The sequence below is a fragment of the Neopelma chrysocephalum genome, unplaced genomic scaffold (genome assembly GCF_003984885.1).
Source record: "Neopelma chrysocephalum unplaced genomic scaffold, ASM398488v2 Primary Assembly neopelma1_24, whole genome shotgun sequence".
NCBI lineage: Eukaryota > Metazoa > Chordata > Aves > Passeriformes > Pipridae > Neopelma > Neopelma chrysocephalum.
Genome location: NW_020897693.1, coordinates 47,526,767 through 47,541,401, shown reverse-complemented (window position 1 = coordinate 47,541,401; position 14,635 = coordinate 47,526,767). Strand labels below are relative to the sequence as shown.

Genomic DNA, 14,635 nt, shown 5'->3' with positions numbered 1-14,635 from the left:
TTAAGGAGACCCCCTGCCCTGCATCAGATTTTTCTATGGAAAAAAGATGAGATTGAACCAGAACTGCTTGAAAGCCTGTAAGGGGGAAGAACAAGGTAACATTAAGAATGCAAAACATTCTGGATTTGAATTTCTCACACATGGCTACACAGAAGGAGTTTGAAATGGAGAACTATATAGCATAGTTGTATTTTTAGAATTGTAACTTCTCCTCTGTTCCTTGTCAAGTGCGACTGGAATAATGTGGTTACTGTCTTTTACATCATTCTTTTTCCTGCTAAAAACCTTACTGTATTTAACAAAATGACTAAAAATTATATTCTTTTTTAACAAGCAAAGAAGAGAGAATTACCCAATTCTGCTCTTTGCCTGCTAGAGAGGAAGTGTCTTTTCAGACAAAACACAAGTGTTTGATCCAGAAATCACATCTACTGAAAGAAGAAACATGATCTGAAAACAAGATATAATACAACCTATTGTAAGAACTAAGCTCAAAACCAGGGCACAACTGTTTCTTCAGTTTGAAAAGAGCCACCGTCTGTTAAACCAGTTAACAAATTTTAAAAAAATAAATGCCTATTATGTCATAAGTCTCTATCTAACAGAGAACAGCTGCACTGCATCAGATAAAAGGTCTGCAGAGTGCATTCTTCCTCCAACAATGGCTAAAAGTGATACGAAGCTATTCCAGGACTACAGTAAGGTGAAATGAATAGTTTTATGACCCGTGAACCCAGCAAGATCTAGTTTCCTTTGACACTGTCCCTCAGCCTGAGTTTCAGCATCTAATAAATGCCAAGCTCTGATCAAAGTTACCTGACTTTCATCCTACACGAATGCTCTTCCCTCTAGCAAAGCATAATCAGCTCGCGCTACAATTTCTCTCCTCAGCTCATTTCTAGGGTTCTCTCTTCTTTTCCCAGGAACTGAGGCTTTTGAAGCTCTCAAGAACCTCCCATCTTTGAGATCAAGGTCCCCTAAAACTGCTTGAGCTCAGCAGCCAGGAAGTCAGCTGCTGAGGGACGACAGAGCACAGCTGCCTGCGCCAGGAGACGTACAAGAAAAAACTGGAAACATACTTCTGTGTATTTCAGTGCATACAAGTGAAGGGATCTATATATCTTTACAAACAGCATTTAATCTACTGAAGTAAAAAAAACACACCGCAAAAAAAAAAAAATCAAGCTGAGTATCTGAAGGACAAAAAAAAAGTAATCAACTCCTGATGGGACAAATATCCAGCTCAGTAGGTAACTCCCTTTTAAATTCTTTCCCTTCACATTTCTTTTTGAAAAATGAAGCTACATATATCCTGTACTACCCACATTATCCCATAAAATTAAGCACTAAGTGTACCTGTAAAACATGTTTGACCTGTTTCTGTAAGTTTTCATTTAAAGGGGAGTCAAATTATTAGAAAAAAAATAGGTATTTGGTGAACAAACATGCAATTTCAATTTAATTACTGCAAGATCTTTTTCCACACAGCTCCTGATAAAAGAAACTGAGGACCAAGAGCAGAGAACTGTATCAGTAGAAATTTTCAATATTCACATGTGAGAGAGAACAGTCAATCCTCTCAAGTTACTCTGAAGCTCTTCAAGTCACTACAAAGAGAAAGGCAACAGTCTGGGATTCAGAAGAGATGGCTGAAGTGGGAACAACCGCTCCACATCCCGTAACATCTACTCCAACGCAGCACAGAAACACATACCAGAAACCCTCCATCTAAAAGGAAAGTTCTCTATCTGCCAGAATGTGAAAGGGAAGGAAGCAGCTTTAAAAAGACATGTAAGACTTTGTTAAAGAGGAAGAAAAGTTTTCCTTACTATCAAGCTCTGTAACTCCAGTAATAAAAAATTACTTCTGGGGATATGAAGTCTACAGCTGCTTTTGGGTTGTTTTGTTTGTTTGGTGGTGGTGATTTTGGTGAGGCTTTTTTCCCCAAAAGATTAAGAAGGGTAAATACAAGATTTAAGAAGAGGAGAGAAAACAAAGGAACAAGGATTTCATAGAAATGCTTCTATTGCCTCCTTATGTTGGGTTAATACATTTGGGTTTTTTTACTTGCATTGCTACTTTTAAGCTTATTGCTTATATTGCTTTCACACAATTCTTACTATGTGAGACAGAGGGAGCAAAGCAGTTGTGGCACAGTTTCCTAGTTCCTAATTTGTTCTTTTCAGTCACACTAACCACGCTAGAGAAGTGTAGAAGTTTTCTTTGCAAAGCATTTTTGTGACAGTCACTAATTAATTTCCTGGAAGTCTCATATCAAATTTCTTCTATATATGGCTACGCTTAGGAAGCAAAGCCATCTGAGCCTCCCCTTCCAACAGGGAAACTGGCTGACACATCACTGCCACAATTCACCAGTTCAAAACTCCTAGAGATCGTTCAATAACACTTTTGTCTCTACTTATTATTTTAATGTGTCATTAAGCTGGAGCATAATTTTGATACTTTCTACTTTTCACATTATTACCTAGGTTATCCAAGTGACCAAAGGGATGGAAATAACAGACAAATTCTGCACATGAGCAGAAAACAAGTGTACCAGACCAGTAAGATCTGCAAATGAAACTCTAGATGCTACAAGAGCAAATATTTGGAATTTAAGTAGTTATGCAAAAATATCTGGTTATGTTCAGTACTTCTTTCCTGTGGAATGGAAATGCTTTTTACAGATCAATGAAATTCCAACATCTTGGCAGGGCTAGTTTATCCATCATAAAGAAAGCTTAACTAACAAGCCTAGGAAATTACTTCTCCATGACTTTTCAGAACAACTACTCAACAGCATCTTCTCACGTTAGCAGATGGATGTGACCAGACCCCTGTTACTTGCACCGTCTGTGTTTTGAAACTGGCCTGTTTGTAGCCTGTTACATTTGAATAACTTCCAAAATACTACAAACCTGCTGAGCTACAAAATCAACTTAGAGGAAATGCATTTTGGAATGGAATACGCTTCCAGATCAAGCAGTCTCTGTGTTCTGGCACTCCTGGACACCCTGGCACTCAGCACTAAGGAAACCAGCACCACTAAACGGACTATTGACTCCTTCAAAGTACTATTGACACCTAAGTTTTTTCTCCCTCAGAGCTACAAGTCCCCAGCATGCTGAACACTGCTGTAAGTCAAATGCAAAGGACAGCTGTTTTACTCATTTCAGCAAAAACAGGGGCGGGGGGAAAAGCTGACATATAGGAATGTTATACATACCTGTCTAAATTTAGCTCTAGCCTCCTTTTCCTTCATTCTTCCATGTGCAACCAGATAGTCAAACACTTCCCCTACAATTCAATAATGAGATACATTAATGCCAATTTCAGAATGTAGAAATTCCTCTCCAGCAGTTGCCCACAGCAGCTTCACTGGAACGATTATACTCCAAGTTTATGATTACAGGATAGCTTAAGAGAACAAGGCACAACTGCTGTGCAATTTACTACACCATCATCTCTTTTACAAGAAAGTAATGAGTGACTGGATATAGACAAAGGAAACCATTTCCTTCCAATTACTTAGGACAGAAACTGAGCAGCATACTTCTGTTTTGTAAACAAAGATGACATGTCCCCCTTCACAGACTTTCTCACAAGGGTTTCTTTTGACCCACGGAAAAAAAAAGCTTCAAATATTAGAACATCTGATGATATTTGTAAATACCATCATACCAACACCAGAATTTTAATTTGTGCTCACATATAAAATTGTTCTAAACAAAATCAGAAATCTCAGCTTTAACCTAGGCTTGAAAGAGATACTCACAAGGAAGGTCACAATAATGAGCATAGCAGGACATGCTGACATAATCCATCACACAACCATCAGACCTGTAAAATACACTGAGAAGGACTACTCCTGAACAAACCTACTGCTGTATGGCTGTGGATGACTAAAGTTTACTAAAGATCTGCTGTGTTTTGTTTTTCCCCCCCCTTTAATCCATACAGTCATTTTTCAGCACATCAATATAGACTACAATGTTTGAGCTTTAGGTGCAGACCAACTGGCCCATGAAACACTGACTGTTTGTGAAAGCATGGGAGATTTTCATTACTAAAAGCCAACAGTCTTGTACATAAGATCTACAAACACAGACTAATAGGTAGTTTTAAAAAGTCCTCGCTAATATGCAAAAATCATAAGACTTTTAGAAGTGGATCAAATATTTAAATATTCTCTGCTAAGCAAGAAAATATTGTTTTGTAGACAGCCACCTCACATGGGAAGAGATGAGTAACTTCACATTCATTTTTTACAAGAAGCAACTCCACCAAATTGCAATAAAAAAACCGCAGTCATGCAGCAAGAAAAGCAACAACTGAGCCATCTGAGGGAATGTCGGGATTTCCTACAAAATAGCCTTACTTCCCTCTGTGGTGTTTTACTTAATACTCAACTCAGATAACTCTCAGTTGTATATCACAGCTGTTTCTTAAAAAACCTTGAAGCAGCAAACCTGAACACTTCTTCATAATTCAGGGAAAAACACACCAGAGAAAGAATTATCCCCAATTTATGTGAAGTGTTGCAGCTGTAGCAATAGTTTCTCTCATCCTGCAGGCAGAGTTCATGTGCATCATGATGACCTGTAACTTGATAGAGAGAAAATACGGGAAACCGAAGCCTGCCATTGAGATTACCAGCCATTCCTGTCTTGCACAGCCTGGCACAACAAAAGGTACTGCTCTTGGCCTTTTAGACCAGCACGGTATGTATCTCTCCCCTATCATCCTAAGAAAGATCTTCACTGCTTTAGAGAACCACTGGCCTTTCTACCTCCTAGAAGATAATCACTAGATGGCAATAGGACTTCACTTCTAAGTCTAGAACCATCAAACAGCACAGAGATGCTTCCCCAAACACCTGTACTAGCCAATATTTTCATGGTATTATACCCACTCTGTTCCTGTTTAGCTTAATCTTGGCTGAGCAGTTAGAGAACTGCCAGAAGAAAACATAGGCAGAGAATCTGGCTTTATTTGTAGTAATTCATTAAACTTCATGTAATCCAATGTCAGAATCTGAATTCAATGCTGATTTTCCCTGAAAAAAAAGTCTCAATATCCCTCCTAAAACTAAAGAAAAGCTTCAACTAGTTCAGATTCCCAGATGCTGATACTGAAGGGTCACTGACAAATGGAGTGCTATGAGGTTTTAGCCAGCAAGTAGTAACTTAAGCCCAAATACCTTAATTTCACCTTTGATGAAAATATCTGACGCCTCATGATGTGCATTTTTCCATCCCCTCTACAATTAGGAAAAATGTTTAAGTTCCTCCTAAAACGGCATAAGGCTAAGCCTAACAATCGTTGACAGTAGAAGGTCTGTGATTAACATATGTAAGATGTCATCAACATCTAAAAACAGAAGTTGCAGTACTTGTGCTTTGAAAGCAACAGTTAAAGAAACAGAAATGTTTAATCTGAACATGTTTTTACCAATTATCTTAAACAAAATAGGACACCAGAGGTAGGGAACTGAATACAATAAATACAACGGAATACTATAATTGAGAAGGTCAATATTTGTTATGGACAGGAACAACTGATGTCCGAAAAAAAGACTCCCATTAAATTTGAGTTGTGAAAACAAAGAAATTGTTACTAAGTAGTAGTAAGTTTAGAAGCTGGTTTTATAAGTCATATTTATATTGACCAAAGAAGTCCCAAAGAATATTAAATATTTTCCTTAATATCTTACACTACTTTGATAAGATATGCTGAAAAAGCAAGCAAAACTTTAAAGAAAACAAGTACTTCCCTTACTTGGCAATTTGCTTACATGTGTCACCACAGCAGAGGTACTTACCCCCACTTGCATATTCCATTATTAAATAGAGAGTTTTTTCAGTTTCAATGACTTCAAATAGCTTCACTAGAAAAGAAAGACATTTATTTACCAGTTAACTAGCTGCACAAATATTATGTTAGCCCCACAGATAATTCTGTCAGAGAAAAATACCCCAAACTATTTGCTTGCCACTGGACGATATCAGACTCTTTAAAGAAGCTATTTCTGTCAAATGTTCCTAGACAGAAAGTACTATAAAACATTTCAACTCATACAAAACAACATATTCTCAAGAAACAATACTTTGCTTCTGCTACATGGGAAAGCAACTAAAGTAAGCAGAACTTCCACATATTTGAGCATCAACAATAGCCACTTCTATGCACTGAACTGGTGTACATGGTGACAAATCAGTTATCAGTCAGTTTGCTGACAGTCCTGTAAAAACACTACATTATTTAAATGTACAATCTTGAACAAATTCTCGACCACTTCTTGATTTTGGTGCATGTACTTATTTTTAATGAGACCCTGAATTCAGTAGAAGTCAGTATTATTCTCAAAAGGAGCAAAATTATCAGTTAGCTATGCAACAGTTTTGTGCAAAGGGACCAAAATGTTTGTTGGGGTTTTTTTGTAAACACACAGCTCTGAAACAGTATTTATTACTGCTATTTTACAGACACCTTAATGCAAAATAATCTTTTAAACTCATACCACAACGATTTTAACAATGAAAAAGCTAAAATTTCTCCAATTGGAAATTATGTGAAAGAAACAAGGTACCTATATTTGGATGATTTAAGATCTTCATTATTCTTACTTCTCTAAAGAGCTGAAAGAAACATAAAACATGAAGTAAGTTACTGAAATCGGTAACAAACAGCCATTTTTCCTGAAGACTGATGATTTTGATACAGTTATTTAAACACAAAGGGTAAACGTTATTAGCATTTCAATGAAGTCCATGAAAGAAGCTCTTACTGGAGGGAAGAGTTAAGCGTATGCTTCTTTTAACACCCCTCCCAAACAAATCAGCCCTCAAAAACTTGAAAATACCCACAAAGGAGTCCAGATAGCTCAGGAAAGAAGTGACCTTAGCTCTGTGGTTTGCAGACTTTAGGGGCCACAAGACCATTGTGAGCCCATGCAGTTCCTTGCTGACCAGTACATCTCACAGATCCTTCACTCCTTCACTTGGAAACAGGTTCCAAAGTTTTGTGAACCCCCACCTGAACATCTTTACAAGACCACTGCAGTACATTACTAGTATGAATTCAGCATTCTTCAATACTTCATTAAAGCCAAAGAACTGCTGTGCTGCAATAGCAGCTCACTGGTGGAACACCAGCTGCTTATATCACACAAAAAGCGTGTTATCTGAGTACGCCAGCAAGGAGCAAGTTTTAAGGAGAGATGGGAAGACAAGGCCACCCCTCGGCCCTTCAGAAGCATTCCTGCAAGGCGACTGAGGGACAGCAGCATCTAGTCCTGGGTCTGCCAGCACAGCTCCTCTGACTCACTGCCAGACACCCAGTCTCCAAGCCTGCCTGGCCAGCGCAACGCGATGAACGTACTTGCCAAAATTAATAGGGCAGAACACAAACGGTGTTTTCCTGACCCCATCGTGCTTCTTCCCTTTATGCAAACACTGGTGTTAACCCGGACTGACCCACAAGGTCTAGGAATTAATTTAACAGAAAAATCTCATAAGACACACAACTCCCCCACATAAAAGCACTCTCTAGCCCACCCCAGCACATCTATTTTGGCAGGATGGGTGGTGAGGGACAGCTGCCCATTTCAAGCTGCAGCATGACATTACACCCACTGTCCTGAATCCAGAGACAGCACATCGATTGTAAGGATCTTGTCATGTCCCATGCCCTGTGTCTGTCCCTCCCCACCATGCCCATGGCCATGTTTAGAGGGTTTTGCTTGAGTAATTAATTATTTCTGAAGATTTCAACTTTGCCTGTCACAGAGTAAACTCTGTCCTCCTGCAACTGAACGATAATAGGGGAATGACACTTAAAACTGCAAATGAGGGCACAGGCTATTACTGATCAGTTGTTAATTATTTGCACCTCTCAAAACTCTTCTGCAAGAGACAATTTTAAGATACATATAAACTTACAACTATAATACTAAAAATGCCACAGGTGTTGTTACTGCAATGTAAAGCATGGCTTTTAACGAAGCTAGTTAATAGCAGATGAATTAAAAGTAGTTCCAAGATAAAATACTATTACAAAAAACTTGAAGCACAAATACTACAGTATTCAGAAAACCAAAGAATTCTCTTTTTAGGCAGCACACTATATGGCAGTCGAGTGTGTAGCTGTTCTCCCTCTACAGCTCCCTCCATGCCAGCCCAAGGCTCCAGAGGGTTGATGTTCTTAAGCATCAGTTATTTTCTAACAGCATGCTTCAAAAAGTAGGAGTAATCAAGAGGTTTTATGAGAAATCCAACATGAATTTCTACAGGAATAGTAGTAACCTAACAGATCATTTTGAACTTAATGCAAAGAGACTGAAGCAGAACATAAGTCCACACCTCCAATGGAATGCAGACATGGGAAAAAACCCAGGAGTTTTGTAAATAAAGGATAGCAGCACTGTCATTAACAGTAAGGAAGAAAAAGTGCTGCTGCAAGATATGCCTCAGGTCAGATTTCAGATAAAGTGAAGACATTTAATATGTCTACATGGATTACCAGCAACTCAAATCTGTAGGTGTATTTACTCAATAAAAGCAAAAAAAAAAAAAAGGTGAAACACTGGAAACAAACAAAAAACAACCAAAGAGTGAACAAAACAAAATCCTTGTGCCTTTGTGACTTTTCATAAAAGAAAATGCAAGGGGTGGGTTTTAAATAAATCAGGCTGCTTAAATGCAACTGAGGTTGACTGATCAAGTAAATTATTGGCCATACAAAATAGTTTCAAAACCTACGCATGCATGTTTTCTTTATCCTCCAGAGAGGTAAAATTGCCTTCTTTTCTTTTTTTAAACTATGTTATTTCTGGGGCTTTTTCATATGTAATCAGAGAAGGTAGACTACATCATCTTTCTATGATCATCAGAAACCTAAAAGCAGTTTAATCTATAGCTATTTTTTTCTTGTTTTTCATTCAGTTCAGCTGAACTGGTGTATAATGTATTCTGAATTCTCCATTAACACTTTTAATCACAGCTTATATAACTGAAAGCCTCTGATCAGTTTTTGCAGTTTTGAAGACACTTTGTTTAATTCATTCTAAATTGATATCTGATACCTCCCACCCCCAATACTCAAGATAAAGGCTATGGATCAGACTCATCAAAACATTGGTCCACAAGACAACTATGCATTACTAACCAAAATGCAGCATGTTAAAAACCAGATTCTACATTATGAGCCATTTGTTGAAGTGGGGGACTAGAAATAAGCTCTCTTAATAAAAGACTATTTTTGTCTCAGAGGAAATTAAAAATAAAAATACTTCAGAACAGGATACAACCACCACCGTATTCTTTTATTATAATTTTAGTTAGATAAATGCACTTCAGATTGTGCACCATTTGTCAGTTTAACTGTTATATGTAGCATTTTGACACAGATAGCAACTTCCACAGGGACATCTGCAAATGCCTGACATTGTATTATGTACTATAGTCTACTTCTGATAGAGGAATATGATGTAAAACATCATACAACTTTCACACAGTATGCTGAAAAGAGGTCTCGTAGATTTCATTCCCCCCAAATACTATATGAATCAACTTATAGCAAATGAAGTAGTAACTATCACCACACAGTAAAATTCACTGCAGAAGCCAGGTATGATAAAACCTCACACCTCTGGCGTTCCCTGCCACAGGAACACAGAACAAGGTATAACATCAGAAGATTGAGAACATGAAGGTTCTCAATACAGAAAATTATTTTCTTAGTTTTAAGAACTTACTTGTCCTAATGAGACTATAAAGGCAGACAAAAACCAGAAACCAGTTCTCATCAGTTTAATTTCTAATACAGAGATTAAAAACTACTCCCAGCTTGTTGAACAGCTCATTTTCCATCAACAGGAGCTCTACAAATGTTTCCAGGCAAAGACAAACATCCTTGTCTGCCAAACAAATGGCTTTCAGCTTTGTTGTGGTCCGGTCCTTTGACTGTAAGCCATGTCAGATACAGGGAAAGAATCGCATTTAATTAATGCTGCTGCCAAGAAACTGAATAAAAAAAGCCCAACAAGCCAGCAATGGAAGCTGGTTCTCTTAGGCCAACTTTCTTTGAACACAGCAAAAGACAGATCAGAAGTGTTCCTGCAACAGCTACTGCAAGGCTTTCAGTAGCAAAATATTTTAAAAATGTGAAAAGTTTGCTAAAAAGCAACTCAGTACAGTCATCAGCTGCAGAGCACCAAACTCCCCTGGCTGCCTTCTCCCCAAAGGAGAGGCTTTTCACAAGATGTTGTCCCAAGCTAGCCCAAGTTTGACCTGTGTATTAGGCTTCTCCTGGTAACTGCTTCACTGGAATATGCCCTACATATAATGAAAAACCTCAAGCAAAAAGCCTTTACACAATACAAAAATCACAAAATTTACAAAATTAGTTTGCCCCAAACTAACCATAACTTGAAAACAGAAAAGGATACTCGTTATAAACAGAAAAGCCTGAGCATTTTAAAATTCTCATCCTTTTCTTGCAGTTTTTAAAACACGGATCGACTGACAGTCAGAAAGGCCACGGTCCACGTTAAAATCGACGTATAAGAACTCTAAAATGCTTCAACAAAAAATATGGCCCAAACAAGTGGCAAAACATCTGCACATAATGAACAAAAATATTTGGCTGAGGAGCCAAGTTCTAAAAAAGGAACATGGGAAGTGATTTAGTGCTACTATATGGGCTTGGTAAAAAAAACTCTTGCATATAATGGCATAGCTAATTCAAAAGAAAAAAAAAACAAACAATTTTTTTGGCTAGGAGGAAGTGAACTACTGTATCATCAGCATTTGTTTCCAGTGAGACCGATATTCACTGCAACTGGGTACACAAGTGCATTTGTGGAGAACAGCGGTTATGACTAACACCACCAGCATGGGAAAAAAGCTCTAAGAATTCCCTTTTCTTTCAAAGCAGGGAAGTACCGGTTACAGTTTCCTCTTCACTAAGCAAGAGTAGCAGAGCAGCAATTAGGTCCTAAAACAACAGTAAAGAGTAGCTGCATGTGGTTGCCACAGACTTCCTCAGCAGCAGACAGAAACCCGACCCTTCTGAAGAGCTGCTACTCAGTATCGAGCTGTCAGGGCTGCAGTGAGGGCATACCACGAATTACTGCTCCGGAAAGCAAAGCAAGTCCTTAACAAGGTTAACTTCTTCCTGGCAGCTGAAGTATCGATGTGGAAGATGTAACACAAAGAAATCAGAACTGGCAGCCTTAATCACCATTTGTCTCCCCACCTAAGGATGACTCGGGTATGCAGCTACACCGCAGCTGAGACACTGTACACCACACCCTCTTCTCGGCACAGCCCTTCCCTCCCCGCCATACCTCAAATATTTTATCGCTCCCTCCAGAAGGGCAAGGTCAGAAGCGCTTCCATCTCAGCCTCCCCTGCATCTACAGGTCGCGTGCACAGTTGGCTCCAAACGCACTCAGGCTGCGGCACTGAACTGAGAACTCTGACATATCTTTTTTCTGTGCTCGTGTAACAAATGAACTTAGAGACAACATGTTACGAATCTCACTCCACTAATCTGACTGGACTTCTACCCTGCTATTTTGTACTATTCTTCCAGACTCCCAGTTAAGAAACCCAGTGGTTGACAAGATCAAATTACAAATCACATTTTATAATCTAATTTTATAAGTTGTAAGTAAAAATTAAATTACAACAGAGATAGAGACATGAGTGGGTAGAGCTAGCTGAAACCCAGGAATCAAAAGACCATCATGCACACTTCCAGCCTGTAGCTTTGCCAACTGAACACCTCTGATTTGTGAAATGGTTTGCATTGTACCCTGACAGGAGATCAAACTCGCATTACAACCCAATCTCAAATAACAGCATTTGAACAATTATGATTTTACATTTTTGGCTGTAAACAAGGCCTCTCTACTTCTCTCTGACCATTCTTCCCATGTGCTGACGCCTCCCCTTGGTATTACGCAGATTTTTTTTATCTTTCAAGTGCTTCAAGCATTTAACAACTTTTTCAGGTATTCCAAGTTGTGCAGATCCAACACACAAATCAACTTTATCTAATCCATCATATTACCTAATTTGCATTTTATGTCCCCCCTGCTTACCCAGAAACCACCAACAGCCTCAGGGATTAAACTGAGAAAAATTCTAAGAAAACTGGAACCACATTATCCACTTTTATCCAGCCTACAGAGTCAGTAGGAAGTTGCTACCTGCTTGGAACATGGACCCTTTCTTCTATAGGTTATTGTTTGCCTCTCAACTAAATCATAAAAGAACTTGTGTGTTTTTCCAATTTACTTCTACACCATTAATCTTGATAAAAATATCTAGTCACCTGATCTTTTTAGTATTTGCATAAAATACAAATGGGTATATTCTCCAATTTACTCTAGTTACACTACTTCAATTATGGGTATTCTCTTGTTCAAACAGAAATATTGCAAGGAGTTTTTTTATCAAAGTACTCAAAAGTAAACAAAAAGCCTTTGACTGCGGTACTTAAAAGGACAAAGTTAGAAAAGTCCCACGTAAAAGTAACATTTAAATCTACTTCCTGCACACACTCCAAACCAGACTGGCTTGCTTGATGAAAGAGCAGGGTTTATCGCTCCGTACTAAAACAGATAAGGCGACACAACTGTAACAGCACATTAAACATTCAAAGCTAGAGGGAAGAAACCAAATAAGTCATGCCCCAATTTGTTTCATAAAACTGCATCACCTCTCCTGCTGCAAATCACGTGAAAAGCACAGACTGAAGCCTGGCCTTCAGTCCACAGGCAGTATTTTCAAGGCCGGCTTAAGAGGACAGAACATAAGCTTTGCCTTTCTAAGTTTAACAAAGTGACCGGCACGAAGGAGACATGGGGGCACGACACCAAACCAAAAACGTCCTCTCTACAGAGTCAGCTAAGCTTGGGAGACAAAGGAAGTGGCTAATACCACCATTTTCTCAGTTTACAGCTCTGTACAAGTTCAGTTTGAACAACTGCAGGGCTGTCAAAAATATCTGTTACAAAACTAGTTATTAAATACAGTAGTTCAGATGTGTGCAAGGTATGCAATGCTTCAGATTCTCCAGCACAGGCATTCAGGGTTAATGGAAGGAGGTGGTGAGGAGAAACAAGTTATAATACAGTTGAAAGATAAAATGTAAAAACATACCTTTTGTAGACTAGTTGGGTTCAGCTGTGTTTTGTCAATTATTTTTATGGCAACCTAAAAGAAGAGTTCGTTATCAGTATTTTCCATAGGAACAACAACACATTATTACAACATGCTCAAATCTAGTAACAGAAATGTAAAACATGAAAATTACATGGAAAACATTTAAGTTCCTTCAGCAAATTATGTACTTGTATTTAAACTAAAAACAGGAGAGAGGAAAAACCCTGGTATTTTAAGTATATTAAGAAGGGAAGCTCACTGAGTCTTTCACTTGACATTAAGTCCATCACACTTACGACAGTGGAAGCTCCAACACCAGACAGTGCCCCTATAGAGAGCAGTGTGCCTACAGATAATATTTGCACAGTATAATTACACAACAGATTACACAGTAGTGACTGGGCACTGGCAGTTTCCAAAAACAAGAGATTTCAGAGCAAATTTAAAGCAATTCCACACAAATTTGGCAGGAACTAAGCTCATCTTTGGAAATTCACTAAATATTTGTGTCAATTTGCTTCCTGATGGATATGAAAAAAAATAAAAAACCCACTGGCTGTAGTACAACAATTTGGGCAAGTTCTTTCCTTTACTGGTTCTCATCTTTTTCAGTAAATACTGCATAGAAATATTAAAGAACAAAATAAAAATGTCACAAAATAAGCAAAATAGAAATTCAGTACCATGGTAACTAGTCAGAACCTGAAGATTTGAAGCAATGAATAGGCAACAGAAACTTCAGTGCAATGCAATTTGGATACTGGATGAGTTAGAACAGGAAATGGGAATCTTTCTAGAATTACATGCCAATTGGTATTTTTCCTTTCTAAATTAAAGACTACACATACCAGAAGAAGCTCCACGGAAGCCAAGGAGATGGTGCCTCTCAAAGAAGCAAGATGCTGCAACTCAGCTGATTATAATACCTCACTGGTGCAAAGCAAGGGCTTCCAACTCCCCTTCAATTTTTGGCTCAAACAGTACATGCTGCTCCTTCCCAAGCCACAGCTCCCATTTCCCTGAATTGCTTCATGCTATCTTTGCTCCTCATTAACTTGGGATCAGCACCATATGGAATAAAGAATATCTTACATCAAAGCAAATCCATATCCCTACATTCAAGTGCAAAAACACAGGGATGGATCATCATGATGGAGAGGGTAAGAGGGGAACAGTGTTCAACTCCCAGGTGCATCATGGAATTATATAATGCATATGATGTTTTCTAAAACTGATATTCAAGACTTATTTTGGGCCCTTCTAGATGTAAGATATGAAGAGACATAGCCAAGTAGCCATCTAAGAATGCTTTTACTTTGGGGAGTATTTTCTTTTAAGGCAGGCTACCGATATTAAAGATCACTGTTTCCTGAGGCAAAATTCCATTGCAAACCTTGAGAAATCACTTCAAAAATACAAACACGGGAGAGAAACACATTAAGCAATAGGTATTTTTATATTAG

General features: G+C 38.4%; 1 protein-coding gene across 12 annotated transcripts in view; it reads right to left on the bottom strand.

The window, feature by feature from the left end:
• Window positions 1-14,635, bottom strand: part of MARK3 (microtubule affinity regulating kinase 3) — a 62,554-nt gene that overhangs the window by 30,129 nt on the left and 17,790 nt on the right. For all 12 annotated transcript variants that reach the window (XM_027674039.1, XM_027674036.1, XM_027674037.1 and 9 more), the window contains 4 exons: window positions 13,170-13,223; window positions 6,590-6,638; window positions 5,822-5,887; window positions 3,227-3,297 (listed from right to left, as the gene is read on the bottom strand). In XM_027674039.1, coding sequence (XP_027529840.1) covers window positions 3,227-3,297; window positions 5,822-5,887; window positions 6,590-6,638; window positions 13,170-13,223 — 240 coding nt within the window. The remainder of the gene's footprint in view (window positions 1-3,226; window positions 3,298-5,821; window positions 5,888-6,589; window positions 6,639-13,169; window positions 13,224-14,635) is intronic.